Below are 18,691 nucleotides of genomic sequence, written 5' to 3' on the forward strand. Positions count from 1 at the left end.
GTTTTTAGAATTTAATAGGTGCAAAATAGGCTAATCTAGCTAATAAAGAACAGTATTGTAGGAACAGTGACAGAGCAAAAGAAGAGCCTTTGTTACATACAGCTAGTCAAAAGTAGGCAGAAAACAGAAAGAGATATGTATCCCTCAGGACCTCAGTGTTCAACAAGGAATATATATCATAATAACACAAGGGTTTAAAAGCAACCAACAGGCTTGAAGGTTTCAACTGCCTTTTGTTGCTGTTTTGATGAAGAACAAATTTTGCCTCTTTCCTCAGGCCTCTGTTTGTACACAGGTATTGTAATTGTATTAAGTATGTCAGGGAAATCCAAATCCCAGCTAAAGAATTAGTGAAATAGATTTTGAACTCATTTTCATGCCCATGTGAATTACAGATGAACAGGCTAGCATGCCTGAGACCCAACGAGGTTAATAGTACCAGCTGGGGCCTTTCTTTCTGGAGAATCACTGCAGTTATCACAGGCAGATGCCGTACTGTTAAATGAAAATGCCATTGTAGGCCAAATGTTAGCAGTTAAACACCATCGTCACAGAAACACACAAAGCTATAGTCAAGTTCACAAACACAGCTGGTGGTTAAGGAACCCTTAATGAAGAAAAGAAATTTGCTATTGGCTTTACGTCATTCATTAGGACTTCCAATACCCTTAGAGTGGGACTGTTCTATATGAGAGACAGTAAAACAACTATTGGCCTTAGTTTCTCTCCCCAATCTAAGAATAAACATTTGTTATAACGGCCATTGGAAAAAGAGAAAAATCACACATAATGCTCTCGTGGGTCGATGTAGACTCTCTTAGGGTCGTTATTTTGATGATGTTTGCCAGGGCTCCGGTCTTGGTAGCACATCTGATTGTAAAGGGGGTACATCTGCTGAATGCCATCTTCCCCAACTGGATTCTCATCTTCATAGTCAAAACTCCTGCTATTTAGTCCATTCTAAAAATTCAAACATTGCTTACATTAGCAGAGCAGCTGTTTGCATTTTTTCTAGCACTGGTAAAAACAGGCACGAATAGAATTCATTACAGTTTAGTGTCCCTGATTCACTACCCCAAAAACTACTGAATGGCAAGATAAGTTCAACAACTTATATTTTCCAGTCATTTGTTGCTTACATTACCCTGAATAAGAATAGTAGTAGCTCCTAGATACAAAATTGTGACTAATGGAGACTGGGATCAGTTTCACATTTTGAAATTTGGAGTTGCTATCAGTTAAGGTAAACTGGAGAAGAACAGGGTTATAAACCTCAGGAGTCTCTAAAGCAAGGCTCAAGCTTGAAATGAACATACGAGGTATACAGAGAATTAAACCAACCAAACAAAAGAAACCTCGACTCAGCTCTGGGGAACTGGGGAAAGGACACAGAAAAATGAACTGGCATTTGAACATATGCCTGATAAAACTGAAAATAAACTCTGCCAAAAATATCGTCTTGTCTTGACCTTTCCTTCTGGCTTGACCTTGCCACAGCTAGCACTTATAAAATGAACCCCCCATGATGTTCTGTGGTGTCTCTGGTACAGATTCTTCTGCCCGTTATTGGTTTCATAAAACTTGATTACTTCTAAGAGTAAAATTCAAGGACTACCAGATCTTAGCAGAGACACTCCAATAGGGGAAAGATGAATAAAATGAACTTGTATAGAATTAAATGATATTTTAATAAGCATGTTAGCTACCAGCTCCACCTGGGCTGATAACCACAACATGGTTACTTACAGAGTGCTGAAGATTGCCAACTTCTCTTTCTTTGAACTGAGTCTGCAAAGGCAAGTGTTCAGGCTGGAAGAAAACACAAAAAGACATGCACTGTAAAACACATGGCAAACATATCAACCACTAAGATTCCTATTTTTAAAAGAGCCAATCATGTCTTGTTATAAATGTCTACCAACTAAGCAAAATGTTCCACATGAGAGTAAGAAAAGCAACCATATTTTTTAACAGTTTCACTCACTCTCTCCTGGCTCTTGATTTCTAGAAAGAAGAAAATATAGGATTGGGCACAGTGGCTCTTACCTGTAATCCTAGCACTTTGAGAGGCCGAGACAGGTGGATAACTTGAGGCCAGAAGTTTGAAACCAGCCTGATCAACATGTGAAACCCCGTCTCCACTAAAAATACAAAAATTAGTTGGGCATGGTGGTGCACACCTGTAATCCCAGCTATTTGGGAGGCTGAGGCAGAAGAATTGTTTGAACTGGGGAAGCAGACGTTACAGTGAGCCAAGATCGTGCCACTGCACTCCAGCCTGGGCTACAGAGCAACTGAGACTTGGTCTTAAAAAAAAAGAAAGAGAAAACATAGACAACATCTGCTGCAGAAGTTCTCATGCAAACTGGTTTACATCTTATATGAGGGAGAGGTCACCACAGAAGGTCTCCTGTCTTTTCTCAGTGGAAGAGTCTGATATTTTGAATCAGGTAAAAGTGGTTTGGGGTGGTTAATGAGACATTATTTTTTTGTCTTTATACATAGATTTAAAGGATATATGATCATCCTTTTCTTGCTTGCTACTCTCCCATTCTTATCCCCACCCTCACCCCACATAGATTATAAAGGGAGTTCATTTTCAAACCTCACCCTAGGTAGAATTTTTTTCAGTTTTCCTCAGCTTACAAACACATGACTCACCCTTCAGACTTCAGTTCAAATATCACCTCTTTCATGAAGCCTTGCACAACAGCCTCGAGCAGAGATAGCCACCCTTTTCTGAGCCTTCATAGCATTTATTATCACAATTATAAGTCTACTTGCTTTCCCCTTTTCCAGATAGAGAGTGCTGGCTGAAGTGTTTCACAAGTATTATCTCACCTAATACTTCAACAAGACTAGTATCTTTATTTTACGGATGACTAAAACTGAGGCTTAGTTAAGCAAGTTGTCTCCAGTCACACAACTGGTAAGTGGTAAAGAGTGATTCAAATGTGGCTTTTTCTAATTCCAAATTCTGTATTTTTACATCCCTGCTTTCATTTTAGTGTCAGGAAAATAGATTTTCAGTCAATATAATAAAATAATGCCTGAATCAGATATGCCATATGCAGGCATATCTATCAACAAGCTCTGCATTTCACTATCTTTGCTCATACTGTCCCTTTTGGTTTGGAAGGACAAATTTCTGGGAGTAGAAATTCTACCTAGCCAACATGGGCTGACTAAAGTGATTTTCTTTTTTCACAAGGCTTGTCCACATTCCATCAAAGTTAATCTCTTTACTCCTAGTTTTCCTATTGTTCTTGTTTTTATCTCTATTACAGCACACATCATGACTGTCTTGTTTTATAGTCCCTAATGTTAACTTTCAACTCCAGTAAGTAGTGAGCCTTTCTTAGCCATTGCTAATGGTCTGAATGTTTGTACACTCCCAAAATTCATATGTTGACACCTAATCGCAATGTGAAAGTACTAAAAGGTAAGGGGCCCTTGGGAGGTGAATAGGGTATAAGGGTGGAGCTGTCATAAATGGGATTAGTGCCCTTATAAGGGATTGAAGAGATCAGAGTTCTCCCCTTCCTTCTTATGAAGTTATAGTGAGAAGACAGCCATCTATCAGGAATAAGGCCCTCATCAGACACTAAATCTGCTGATACCTTGATCTTGGACTTCCCAGCCTCCAGAAATATAAGAAATAAATTTCTGTTGTTTGTTAGCTACCTAGTTTACAGTGTTTTGTTACAGAAGCCTGAACAGACTAACATAGTCATCCTCCTCCATCCCTCTACCTTAGTGTGGGTTTGTGCAATAATAAGAATAGTTCACTAATGAATGTATTGGAATCTAAACTATCATCAATTCTTGATATTTATGTCAAGGTTATCTATGTTACAAATATGTGACATGTTCACTCCTCCTGTAAAAGTCAGCATAATTCTACAGTGCTTCCCACATGATGGGGTGATATTAACCAGTAAACACTAGTAGAAGTCCAGGGCAGGGCCAGTCATGGATGGATGGCCAATCATACAGGGCCCCTGGGGTTTAATACTTTTAATACTTTGCAGTTGCCATCTAAGATTTCTTAATAATTTCACCATTAATTTCTGTTGTAAGTGGTCTAACAAGACAAAAAAGCATGCTTCAGGGACTTGTAGGCTAGGCTCACAGGCATCCCTGCCTCCTGCTGTGTGGTTCTTGGCCACTGCTTCCCCATCTTGCTGCCCTAGGTCCTACGTGGCCTCCCTCTCAGTGTCCCCTCTCCAGTGACTGCTGCTGTCCTCGGCCCAGGCAGGTGCCTGGGCATTGGTTCAGGAGCACATGCCCACAGTCATGGTGCATACGGCAGGTGCCTGGAGGCCATGTCCCAGTGAAGATGAGCCTCTCATTCATCCCCTATCTAGGCACCTAATAATGCCATCTTGACAGCCTTAATTTTTGAACATGGGGACCAACGTTTTCATTTTTCACTGTGCCTCAGGAATTATGTAGCAGTCCTGGTCAAAGGAAATTAGACTTGGGAAAAAATACCTTATATTAAAATCAGCATTTTCATTTGTTTCTTTGCCGTTTATTATTCTCCATCCATTAATACAGATAATTAAGAAATGATTTCACATCACTCACTGCTGCATCTAACTTGACAAGAGGTGGTGTAATCAGAAGCTTCTCTGTAAAGGGGGTGGGTGTGAATTTTCTAAGCCATGAAAGAGTTAATCTATATTTTAAAAAGTGGTATTTGGATATCTTTAAAAAATCAAATTACAATCTCATTTCCTCCCACTTCAAGTTTCCCTTTATTACAATAATAAAACCTAAAGACATTTGTGTTGATTCTTAGGACAAGTCAGCAGAAGCCATCATAACCCACTACCTCTTTTACCAGCATGAAGGAACCTCTGACAGACAGGCCACAGTCTGCTCATACCATTTTCTTCAGCAGTCCCTCATGTCTAATAGTGTGACTTAATTTCTAAGTCTGACACTTGTAGAAGGAAAAGGCAATTTAAGTGATGTTCTAAGCAACCTTGGCTTCCAAGAAATAAACAGTAGCTACCAAATGGAGGGCAGCCAAAGATTTCTGGTGGTTGTTTCTATTCCTTAACAGTAGTACATTCATGTTGAAAAGTTAAAAAAAAAAGGAAAAGAAATCTTGAACATAGTCTCTGATAACAATATGGTCCTTGCCTATTCCTCGTGGCAGTGTGGGGGAAAGCAGGGGTACAGTCAACACTGAAAGGGAGCATATTCTAGGAACACAGTGTTTATGGCCTCAACAGTTCAAGGGAAGATTTGGTTGGAAGATGTGCTGTTCTATGCTTATATTTAAAATTCCAAATGGTAAATTTAACATGACCGGAAAATAAATGATCATTCACACTTTGCTGGACACCCTGGGTTAAGACCTGTATTTGGTCATTACCTATCAAATGTGGTAACAACTTTCAAGTCTCTGGAAGTCAGTAATGCAGTGTCATAAGTAACAATATAACAAGTATTAATAGTATTTGGGAACTACATAGATAAATGATCTGTCTATTCTGCTTCAATACAAACAGATTTTAAAGAGCCATAGCTTTATGAGTAATAATAACATTGCTGTCTTTTGCTCATGGTAGAAGATTTTTTTTAAATAGCCAGAAGTGGTGCATTTGACAATCAGGACAAGAAGAGAAAGTTCTCAGGCTTGAACAGGAAAAATTGGTGCCTGGACACTACAAACAATCTTCACTTGCACTGACTGGACAATAAGTGAATGGGTAAGTTCCTTTTCTCTACCCCATATTCTGAATCTTCATCATTAAATCATCATAACTTTTGTAATCTAATATTTAATAAAATTGTGTATGCAGACAAAGACCCAACCCACCCTAGAAAAGGCCCTGAATTAGGAAGTGGGCTATGGAAAGCGTTATGTATCTGTTTCTGCACTGTGTGGCTATCTAATCTCTGATAAAAATTAGCCAGGCACACATCACCACGCCTGGCTAATTTTTTAAATTTATTTTTCGTAGAGACAGGGTATTGCTATATTGCCCAGGCTCATCTCAAACTCCTGGTCTCAAATGATCCTCCCACAGTGTTGGGATTATAGGCATGAGGTATATGCTTAGTTTTTAAGAAACTGCCAAACTGTCTCCCAAAGCATCTATACCATTTTGTATTCCCACCAGTAATGAATGAGAGTCTCAGCTGCTCCATGTCCTCAACAGGATTTGGTATTAAAAAAAAAAAAAATTAACAAAATATCTATGTTTGAAAAGTGTCTTAAATAATACTGTATATATATTTGGTGACTAATATATATGTACTGAATAAAACTCTAATACTTTAACTGATGGATACACAGCATATGTTATTCTATTATTCTTGTATCTTTTCCTAGAAAGTCTGGGGCTACTCTAAATCTGTAATACGTATTTCAACTTCTCTTTCATGTATTATCTTACAGCAATTTCTACTGAGTTATAATCCATATTCACTCTCCTGATTTGCTAAAGTCACAGAGGCTTTCATCCCTGGTTTCAAAAGTGTTAACACTAGTTTTTCAGGCTTGTTTTTGACTTTATTTTAAGTTCAGGGGTACATGTGCAGGTTTGTTACATAGGTTAATTGTGTATCATGGGGATCTAATGTACAGATTATTTCATCACCCAGGTAATAGGCATAGTATCCAATAGGTAGGAGTTGATTTTTTGTATAATGTGTAAGGAAGGGGTCCAGTTTTGATTTTCTGTATATGGCTAGCCATTTACCCTAGCACCATTTATTGAATACAGAGTCCTTTCCTCATTGCTTGTTTTTTGTTGACTTTGTCAAAGATCAGATGATGTTAGTTGTACAGCTTTATTTTTGGGCTCTCCATTCTGTCATATTAGTCTGTTACCTGTTTTTGTACCAGTACTATGCGGTTTTGGTTACTGTAGCCTTATAATACAGTTTGAAGTTGGATTACATGATGCCTCTAGCTTTGTTCTTTTTGCTTATGATTGTCTTGGCTATTCAAACTCTTTTTTGGTTCCATATGAATTTTAAAACAGTTTTTCCTAATTCTGTGAGAAATTTTAAAGTTCCATGTAAATTTTGTTTTATTTTTTCATTTTACTTTTTGAGATAGTCTTGCTCTTTCACCCAGGATGGAGTACAGAGGCATGATCTCAGCTGACTGCAACCTCCGCCTCCCAGGTTCAAGTGATTCTCGTGTCTCAGCCTCCTGAGTAGCTGGGATTACAAGGGTGTGCCACCATGGCCTGGCTAATTTTTGTATTTTTAGTAAAGATGGGGTTTCACCATGTTAGCCAGGCTGGTCCTGAACTCCTGACTTCAAGTGATCCACCCACCTTGGCTTCCCAAAGTGCTGGGACTACAAATGTGATCCACTGTGACGAGCTACATGTGAATTTTTAAAGTATTTTTTTTTCCTAATTCTGTGAGAAATGTCATTGGTAGTTTGCTAGGAATAGCATTGAATCTGTAAATTGCTTTGGGCAGTAGGGCCATTTTCACAACACTGATTCTTGCTATCCATAAGCAAGAAATGTTTTTCCATTTGTTTGTGTCATTTGATTTCTTTGAACAGTGTTTTGTAGTTTTTGTTATACAGATCTTTCACCTCCCTGGTTAGCTATATTCCTAGGTATTTTATTCTTTTTGTGGCTATTGTGAATGGGATTGTGTTCTTCATCTGGCACTCAGGTTGTAGGTTCTCGATATAAAGGAATGCTACTGATTTTTGTGCACTGATTTTGCCACCTGAAATTTTGCTGAAGTTGTTTTTCAGATCTAGGAACCTTTGGGCAGAGGCTATCTAGTTTTTAGGCAAAGAAGCATATCATCTGCAAACAGATGGTTTGACTTCCTCTCTATTTGGATGCCTTTTATTTCTTTATCTTGCCTGATTATTCTGGCCAGGCCTTCCAGTACTATGTTGAATAGGAGTGGTGAGACTGAGTATCCTTGTTTTGTACCAGTTCTCAAGGGGAATGCTTCCAGCCTTTGCCTGTTCAGTATGATGTTGGCTGTGAGTTATAATTGTTATAGATGGCTTTTATTATAATATTTTGAAGGATGTTCCTTCAATGCTTAGTTTGTTGAGGGTTTTTAACATGAAGGGATGTTGATTTTCATCAAAAGTCTTTCTTGCATCCATTGGGGTGATCATATGGTTTTGTTTTTAGTTCTGTTTTATGTGATGAATCACATTTACTGAGTTCCATTATATTGAACCAACCTTGCATCCCAGGAATAAAGCCTAATAGGTTGTGGTGGATTAGTTTTTTGATTTCCTGCTGGATTTTGTTTGCTGGTATTTTGTTGAGGATTTTTGCATCTATGTTCATCAAGGATATTGCCTGCAGTTTTCTTTTTTTGTTGTCCCACGTGTGCCAGTGGGGGAGGCGAGGTCTGCCCATGTGCATGCACTGGCAAGGAAGTAGGGGAGTCACGGGGGCATGGGTGTGTCCCGGCAAAGTGGTGCAGGGAGGCTGTGGGTGGGCCGGTGCATGTCAGTGGAGGGCAGTCTGCTGGAGTTCTCCAACAGCTGGGCACAGTCTGCTGGTGAAGGAGCTATGATGCAGTCCTCCAGGAAGCACCCTGGTTGGGTATTCAAAGTTGTGCGGCAGGCATGCACAGCCAGACTGGGAGAGGCCAGAAGAGAGGGGAGCATTCAGATCAGACTAGCCCCATCCCAAGGGCAAGACTGCCCTGCTCTGTCCAGATCCGACAGTCACCCAAAGGCTAAAGTCTCCTAGAGGAGCATGGCAAGCCTTGGGAGATGGGCACCCTTGGCCATACTCCACTGTAGCTATTCTCACACCAAACCCTCTGGTTTCCACACAGGCTGGAGTGCTGCCCCGCCACCTCTTTAAGCAGCTCAAGTGTCTGTGGAGGTTGTGGGTCTCCTCCTGCTAGGATCCCAGAGGTCCAAGGCTCACTCCTCAACTGTTCAGCTCACCCCTTCACCAGGAGTCACTCGGGGTTAGGAAAAAGTTCTGGTGCTCAGCCACCCTGGCCAGAGTTCCCAACTTCCTCCTGCTTCAGCCCAGTCCCAGCGTCCTCCCTCCATCCACTCTCAATTCCTTCCCTCTGAAGATTTTCTAGAGTGTGCTAGTCTTCCCAATGTCCTTGTCTCTCAGCAGCAGATGTTCCTCCTTGCTGTATCTAGTTGGCTATCTGGAATCTGGAATCTTATTTGTTATCTTAGTAAACATTTTACCTTCTCTGATCCAACAAATAAACCAGAGCCTCTCCTCTTTCATATGTATTATATTTCATCCTGTTTCCATATAGATAATACTTAAAATCCTACCAGTAGAGCTTTCAGAGTTGTTAAGGTTTATTCTCAGCGGTGACAGAACTAAGATTTCAAGTTGCTATTGTCACAGGACATAAAATAACCCTAAACACTCTCCTGGCTCTGGCAGTAAAAAACCTTCAAATTACAGTTCCATTTGGAACCATTGTCCCTGATGCCGAATTTAAGTCTCTTTAATCTTCTATTTTCTTTCATAATTTCATCCCCCAAAGCTCTGTTCTTCCTTCCTTAGAACCATACTTCTCTGTTACCCTAACTCACTGCAATTTGTAAACCTTAAACAATACTACTTTTAAAACTCCTACCTTCTCAAACTTTTCCCTAACCCGTTACCTCTAACTGCTATCATCAACTGATATCTACCTCTTCCAGGATTTTCTGAAACCTAGAGAGAGCAGAACTCCTTCTAGCTACCACCTTATAGTCACAACAGCTTTCCCACCAAGGACTTTGGCATCTAGGTTACTCTCTTCTCCATTCTGTTCGGGCCATCATCTTAAAGGACCTCGATGTTCACAAAAATGACTCATCTTATGCCTCCAATTCACTCTTTTTTGGCTCTTCTCCCCACTTCAGCAAATCATTCCCACACCTTCAAGAACTTCCATATCATTTCCTTGTCTTGGAACTCTCTTACTTTTCTTGTCACTGATTCTTTCCTCCTGGCATACAAGCATGTTCGAGCTTCTCCTATCTTAAAAATGAAATGAAACAATAATATCTTTTAAAACTTCAACTTCCTAAATTTTTAAAGGCCCCTAACTTACCTCTGAAAACCTCACCTTGACAAGATACTTCAAACTCACCACCTTCCTGTTGAAGGACCATCCATCTTCCTTCAGTTCCTAAGGCTGTGATAAAGATACACTAAGCACCCTCTGTCACACCTCACGTGTAACTGGTCTATTTTCCACTGCTGCCTTCCCAATTCAAGCAGTTTCCCAGCTTCCCTGTCACATCCTTGGGTAATTTCCCACTGCCACTCACTGCATACTAGACATAATTAAATATTTTAATGTGCACTCACTGTTTTTTATGGAGTACCGAGTATATGAAGAATGCATAATGAATATGTTACTTAATTACTTTGATTCTGCCTGAATTCTTGTGTCGTGCCTTAGAAAAAAGGAACAAATTACTATATACTGCTCTCCTATGCCTGTCAAGAAACTCTGAATCCAAGTAATAATACAATATTTTATAATTACCCTTTCCTGTTTAGTTCACTTCTATTTGTGCTTCTGTTATTCTCCCAATTCTACTGTCGACCAGGGAATTGTGTCTCTTTTTTTTACCCACCCACCAGAACTTTAGATTAATACCTAGGATTCTTGTTGAAATTATTTTTCATTCAACCCTAAACAAAGAGATTTCTGGAATTACTGGATCATGGAAAACCCAGTGATTTTCTCTGCTGAGTCTTTCTTCCATGACCTTCCTACTTCTTCCTTAGGTTTATTTTCTACAATGTGCTCTGTATCTATCTGATGGCATTTTCCCTCTCTTCCGCTTATAACTCCACAAGGCATTGTGAAAGTTTCATTTGATTGATATATCTTGTCCTAATGCTTCTTCCTCATACTGACAAGTGATACATTTTTACTTCTGCTTCCAGTCATGATGGAGAACTAATACCAGACTAATCTTCCTGTCATAAACTAATAGAAAATTGGACAAAATACACAAAACAACAGTTTTCCCAGATACTGGACAACTGAGTTGTATAGGACTGGGATCCCAGATAATGGAAAAATACATACACACAAAATATCCACACACACACGCACATGTGTTATCTTTTGATAACCTTTTTTTTTTTTTTTTTTTTTTTTTTGGTGGCATAAGAAGAGAAAAAATCAAGAAAAGTACAGGATCTTGCTGAACTGCGGAGACGGAGTTTGGCATTCAGGAAAGTTGAAGTGACTGAAATCTGTGGAACAGGGTCCTGAAGAAGAGAAAGACACACACAGAAAAAGTTCCAGAAATCTGCATGAGAGTTCCCTGGCAGGATACTAGGCTGGGCATCCACAGAGCAAAGAATAACTGTTGGAGAAAAAAAATTTGCTAGGGATCTGTTATCTTAACAATTACAGAACTTAATTAGAGTTGAGTGACACTTATGATCCAACCAGCTGAAGTAGAACATCCTCACTGAACTTGTGAGACATCCAGCAGAGACCCAGGTTCACCCCTTAGAATGCTAAAGCAGCTCTAGAAGATAGGTTATTCTAGAACCATCCTAACAAAACTTAAAAACAAACTTCCAGAAGATCAGGTTTATCTTGAAGTAAATTAACTGATTTCCAGAAATAACTGAATTCTTATTAAGAAATAAGAGCAAAATTCAAACAAATGAAAACACAACATTCATAGTGTCCAGCATCCAATTGAAATGTACTGACCATGATAAAACAAAAAAGTGAGAAAAAATAAGTATATAGAAACTAAACCAGAAATAACATGTCTTAGTCTGTTTTGTGTTGCTATAACAGAATGCCAGAGACTGGGTAATTTATAAACAATAGAAGTTTATTTGGCTCATGAAGGCTGGGAAGTTCAATATCAAGGTGCTAGCATCTGGCAAAGGCCTTCATGTTACATCAATCTACGGTGGAAAGCAGAAGGCCAAGCAAGCACACAATGCAGAGAGAAAAGTGGGGCTGCAGTCTCGAGATAACTAACCCACTTCAAAGATAATGGTATTAATCTATTAATGAAGGTAGAAGGTGATTAGATCAACAGTATTACAATGGCAAATTTCAACATGAGTTTTCAAAGCATAACATGACATATGATGGAATTAGCAGACAAAAACTTTAAAATGGCTATTATAAATATGTTTAAGGCTATAAAGGAAAACATGAACAAAACATGAGAGTTGATAACTATAAAAAATAACCAAAAAGAACTTTAGAGCTGGAAAAAAATACAATGTTTGAAATGGAAAAAGTCACTGGATCGCCTTAGTTGCAGAGTAGACACTGCAGAAGAAAAAAATCACTGTACTTCAGGCAGAAACTATCAACAGAAAAGAACAGAGGGCAAAAAAGGCTGAAAATATTGAATACAGCCTTAGTAATCTGTGAGATAATATAAAAAAATCTACCATTTGTGGAATCACAGAAGGAAGGGAAAACTACAATATTCAAAGAACTGCCAAAATTTTTCAAATTTTATGAAATATATAAACCTACAGTTCTATGAAGCTCAATGAACCCCAAAAATGGTAAACATAAAGAAAGCCACTCTAACACCTTTCAAAATCTAATTGCTAAAAACTAACAATAAAGAGAAAATCAAAGATGTAGCTAGAGGGAAAAACAAGACATAGTCCAATTAGAGAAATAAAGCATTATCACTGGCTTCTCACTAGGAAAAAGAAAGAGTACAGAAGACAATAAAACTATGATTTTAAAGTGCTAAATGAAAAAAAATTAAAAAACTAGAATTCTATATCCCACAAAATATTCAAAAATAGGCTGGGCATTGTGGCTCATGTCTGTAATCCTAGCACTTTGGGAGGCTGAGGTGGGCAGATCACCTCAGATCAGGAGTTTGAGACTAGCCTGGCCAACATGGTAAAACTCCGTCTCCAATAAAAATACAAAAAAATTAGCCAGGTGTGGTGGCAGGCGCCTGTAATCCCAGCTACTTGAGAGGCTAAGGTCAGAGAATCACTTGAACCTGGGAGGCAGAGGTTGCAGTGAACTGAGACCACACCATTGCACTCCAGCCTGGGAAACAAGAATGAAACTTCGTTTCCAAAAAAAAAAAAAAATTGTGAAATAAAGAAAAAATTGTTTTATCAGTAGATCTGTACCATAAGAAATGTTATGGAAAAGTTATTCAGGTTGAAGAAAATGGACTTCGAACATAACTTTATCAGTTTGTAGTTTTAAAAAAAAAGACACATTATGGTTTAAAACAAAAATAGTAATAATGTATTGTCAGGTTTATAACACAGGGAGAAATAAAATGCATAAGATGATAAGTAAAGAAGGAAAGAAATTGAAATGTATATTAAAATTCATCTAATATATATGAAGTAGTATTATGTAATATTAAGGTAGAGATAAGTTAACAATGTGTATGCTAAACTCTAGATAAATCATGATAACAGTAAAAACAAAGTGGTACAGCTAATAATTCAATAGACTAAATAAGGCTTTAAATTAAAAAATACTAAAAATACTAAATCCCTCAGCTAATTTAAAAGAACGCAGAAAAAGGCCAGGCGCAGTGGCTCATGCCTGTAATCCCAGCACTTTGGGAGGCCGAGGCAGGTGGATCACAAAGTCAGGAGATCGAGACCACCCTGGCTAACACGGTGAAACCCCATCTCTACTAAAAATACAAGAAATTAGCTGGGTGTGCTGGCGGGTGCCTGTAGTCCCAGCTACACGGGAGGCTGAGGCAGGAGAATGGCGTGAACCTGGGGGGCGGAGCTTGCAGTGAGCCCAGATCGTGCCACTGCAGTCCAGCCTGGGAGACAGAGTGAGACTCCGTCTCAAAAAAAAAAGAAGGAAAAGTGAAAAAAAGGACAAAGATCCAATGGGACAAGCAGAAGACAAATAACAAGATGATGGACTTAAGTCCAACCACAGCAATAAATAAGTAATAATGGCAATAAACATAAACATAGTAATTTAAGGTAAGGATTTTCAGATTGGTAACAAGGCTATTTACCCAACTACATGTGACCAATATGAAAATTATTGTAAATATGTAAGACATAGACTGGTTAAAAGCAAAGGGATAGAAAAACACACACTATACACAAATCATAAAAAAAAAAGTTTGACAACCAGAGTAGCTATAGTAATATCAAAGTAAAGTAACTTGAGAACAAAGAAAATGACCAGAAATAAAAAAGGATCCTTCATAAATGATAAAAGGATCAGTTCATCAAGAAGACATAACAATCCTAAATGTGTACATATCCAATAAGAGAACTACAAAAATATATGAATAACCGACAGAACTGAAAGGAGAAATGGATATATTCACAAATGTAGTAGAAAATAACATTCCCATCTTAGTTACTATAGAAATGAAAAAGGAAAATCAGTACATATTTATAAGACCTGAACAACACTATCAACCAACTTAAGTGACATAGACTACCACATCCAACAACAGGATAATATACATTAGTTTCAGTACACATAGAACATTCACTAAGACAACCATACACTGGGTTTTAAAAGAAGTCTCAATATACTTAAAAGATTGAAGTCAAACAGATATATTTTCTAACCATAAAAGAATTAATGAAAAATCAATAATTTAAACATTTGAAAATTACAAAATGTTTGTAAAATAAATATACTTCATTGAGCCAAGAAATAAAAGAGAAACTAGAAAATATTTTCCTGAATAATAGTATCTTAAAAAACTCAAGTTTGCATAATTTCAAACAAAGAAGTGCTCAAAGGAAACTTTATATTTTAAATGCTTGTATTAGAAAAGAAGAAAGGTCTCAAATTAATGATATAAACTTAAGAAACTGAAAAAAGAACAAATTAAATCCAAAGGAAATAGAAAAAAAGTGAAAAATCAATAAACAAGCAAAACAAACACACAAATGTTGGAAAGAATAAAACCAAAAGCTGTGTCTTTGAAAATATTAATAAAATGGGAAAACCCCAGCAAGAAAAACAGAGAAAACACAAATCAATATCAAAACGAAAAAGGTGACATTACTGCTGATCCCATATAAATTAAAAGGATAAAAAAGTGTATTATGAAAAATTTGATGCTAATTAATTTCGACAACCTAGATGAAACAAATATACTGAAAGGCACAATTAAAATCCTTAAACAAAGAAACTCCAGGCCCAGATGATTTCACTAGTAAATTTTACCAAACATTTTAAAGAAGGAATAACACTGCTCTTAAAAATTATTTCAGCAAATGGAGAAAAAGAGAATACTCTGGAACTCCTTTTATGAAATTAACATCACCTGGATACTAAAACCACACAAATATATTACAAAAAAAGGAAAAAAGTTTTTTTTTTTCTTCACAACATCCCAAAACTTTAAACCAAAATGGTCCTCAACAGGTGAATGAATATAAAAAATTATGGTATACTCTTAAAATGGAACACTTCTCAGCAAAAAAGAAAGTTTATTCATGCAATAAGATGGGTGAATCTTAAAAACATTATACTGAGCTAAAGAAACTAGATGCAAAAGAACACACTGGGATTCCATTCATGTGAGGTTCTTTAAAAATGGCATAACTAATATATTGAGATAGAAATCCCATCGGTGGTTGCCAGAGATAGGAGGTGTGTGGGATGACGGTGGTGGTAGTGATGATAATGATGATGGTGGAGGGTATACATGAGAAATTTTTCAGGTGATGGAAAAGTCCTTGCTTGGACAATGGTTACACCCATGTATACATTTGCCAAAGCTTATCAAAATGTACACTTAAAATATGGCATGGTATTATGTAAACTCCAATTCAAAGTTTTTTTTAAAAAAAACTCTTAACTTGGCCGGGCGCGGTGGCTCAAGCCTGTAATCCCAGCACTTTGGGAGGCCAAGACGGGCGGATCACGAGGTCAGGAGATCGAGACCATCCTGGCTAACATGGTGAAACCCCGTCTCTACTAAAAAAATACAAAAAACTAGTCAGGCGAGGTGGCGGGCGCCTGTAGTCCCAGCTACTCGGGAGGCTGAGGCAGGAGAATGGCATAAACCCGGGAGGCGGAGCTTGCAGTGAGCTGAGATCCGGCCACTGCACTCCAGCCTGGGCAACAGAGCAAGACTCCGTCTCAAAAAAAACAAAAACAAACAAACAAAAAACCCAAAAAAACCCTCTAACTTGTCATTTTATTATAATTACTTCGTTTTAGAGAAACATGGGTAGGGAGATTTAGTAAACTGAGAAGTCATTGACATAGTCTGGAATCTGCTATGATAAAAGTACATATTAAATTCTTAATAAATACTTTATAACAGACTGTCCCTGATGTAGAAGTTTCTCCGTTAAAAAGTATCCAATTGCTTATTTGGATGACTGAGTTTCTAGAGAGATGATTTCTCCACACTAAAGGAGCAGCACATAAACAACTGGTCACCATATATGATTCACAAAATACGGATTCTTCAGGGCATATAGGATATTACACTCGTATCTATGAAGTACCTCTCTAAAAGAATTAATATAATATTATTAAAACTGTGAACCAAAGGTTGATTTCCCTTTTACTTTTTAAAATAGTTATGAGAGAGGTCGACCATGTTTCAGGATCAGCAACTATAAAGATTGTATCCTAATCAGGCAAAATTTACAACAACATTAATTAGGCAGTTGTTTAATGAGATACATAATTGTTACTGTTCTCCAAGATAATTACACACATGGGTATGCTAGTCACATGAATGTCTTAATAATTTAGCAGACCCTTAGTATTCACAGATTCAACATTGCTGGTTAATGTTAAAGCTGACTCATTCATGAGTAAGCTTAAAAGGTTTATGATAGGTAGTAATTTGTAATTTTGTTGAGACATAAATTAGAATCAAGACCTGGAAGGTTTTCAATATGAGGCTAATCATTTAGCTATATCCACCTCTCAAGGTGTTTTTTATTCTCAACTCTTATATATGAGTTTTATAAAAGATAGGGGTATTTAGTAATGTAGGTTTCTCAAAATTCTATGAAGTATTCTCTGTGAATGTCAACGGGGTTGCTGTAGTATTATTAATCAACTTTTTTCTTTTACATTTGAAATTCTGTCTTTGTTATTTTTTAAGTTGATTCTTTGTTCTCTAGTATCTACAATCAGTTGTGATCAATGCAGACTGCCACCACATATAATATGAGTTAAATGTGTAAAGTCTGCCCGGATCTTACTCCCCAAGACTTGAGATTTATTTGCTTATACTTCTTCTATCCCAATGTCTTCTGTCCATGTATTCCATCCCATAAATCCTCTACTGTTAACCCTCTAAGAGAATGACAGATTTCTCCCAAACCACACATGCTGCTATCAAAGCAGGTGCTCAGAAAACACTTATTGAAAAACTATCAACACACAGAAACTGACTCCCACTTTTAGTCAGAGGTCCCCACAGATATCTTGGGTGCTAGATTATGTAGAGAAACCTGCCTGTGCCAGCTGGACTATAAATCTTGAGGTCTGAATTACCACTTGCAAAGAACAGGGCAGACATAGGTCTGAGATGGTTCATGGGAAGGGAGTGAATGCTGTGAAAAGAGGTTCTAGATCCTTGGGACTTAGACTGAAGGAGAGGTTCTAGCATTAAAGAAAGAAGGCAAGGGAACATGGAAGTTGGCTCAATAATGGCAACATGATTAAAATAGACAAAATTAGGCTCAGCTTAGGAAAAACTACAATTACAACTTATAAGGACTGACAAAAGATTCTTCCCCTACTACCTGCCTTATCCATTAGCTAATACTCCTCTTTAATTTTTTACTATACAATCTCAGGCTAAAAGCTTCAATTGAAAATGTCTCAGAGATTTAACATATCAATATAATTACATTTTCCTGAAAGTATAATATAAACAAGTTTTATTACAGCCAAGATTTATAGCAAGATAAGCACTGTTTAAGATGCTTTGGTTATACTCATAGTCTTACACTATGCCCTTGAGGCAATATCATTGTCCCCATATCACAGATGGAGCAACTGAGGCTTAGAATGATTGAGCAATGGTTCCAAGTACGTACAGCTAAGATTCAAATTCATCTTTATGTAACTCCAAAGTCTGTGCCTTAAACCATCACATAAAACTTCTCATCTTGAGTATATCCAGTCTCTTAATCTGTTTGCAGAAGGGGGCTAAAAAGCGGGAAGACAATGAACATTTGAGAGGGCAGATGGCAGATAAGTGAGGGGAAAGACTAGTGATGCTCAAGACTGGTGAGCTTTGCCACATGCTCTGGTTTATCTTCATCTGTACGAGTCTAAGTTACTTCACCTCCTGCTTGAGCTCCAGCCTCAATTAGAGGAAAACAAAGGCAAGGCTTTTCTCAAGCAGTAATGAGACTCTGAGAGTTTCCCATTCTGCCCCAGCCCAGGGCTGAACACACAGTGGTCATTTGTTGTAGGATAATGCCTTAAAAATTTATTAGGAGGGTATTTCCCCTCTCTTTTTGAGTGTTTGTTTATATTCACAGTGATATAGTGCAGTACCTCAAAATGCAATGTCTTATCCCCTAATTTATAATATTACAATGAGTCAGTTAAAGAAGAAATGACTATAGAAAGTCCTCATGGCAAAGTTTTCAAATATAGGCTACTATCATGAGGTTTATTTGCAAGATAGAAGAATATTGGATATTTTATCCCACAAGGTAGCACTGAATTTTTCTCAAGTCACCAGAGTTATAGCAGCTTTTTTGCTGAAAATGCTGTCTTCACCAAAAGA

The 18,691-nt window shown here is 37.7% G+C and overlaps 1 protein-coding gene across 2 annotated transcripts in view; it reads right to left on the minus strand.

Moving 5' to 3' along the window:
- Positions 1 to 621: 621 nt before the first annotated feature.
- The window catches only part of NECTIN3 (nectin cell adhesion molecule 3), a 120,863-nt gene continuing 102,793 nt past the window's right edge, over positions 622 to 18,691 (minus strand). For both annotated transcript variants that reach the window (XM_050778897.1, XM_050778899.1), the window contains exons 8-9: positions 1,747 to 1,809; positions 622 to 960 (exon numbers count right to left, since the gene is read on the minus strand). In XM_050778897.1, coding sequence (XP_050634854.1) covers positions 781 to 960; positions 1,747 to 1,809 — 243 coding nt within the window. In that variant the 3' untranslated portion in view covers positions 622 to 780. The remainder of the gene's footprint in view (positions 961 to 1,746; positions 1,810 to 18,691) is intronic.

Source organism: Macaca thibetana, chromosome 2, assembly GCF_024542745.1.
Source record: "Macaca thibetana thibetana isolate TM-01 chromosome 2, ASM2454274v1, whole genome shotgun sequence".
Lineage (NCBI taxonomy): Eukaryota > Metazoa > Chordata > Mammalia > Primates > Cercopithecidae > Macaca > Macaca thibetana.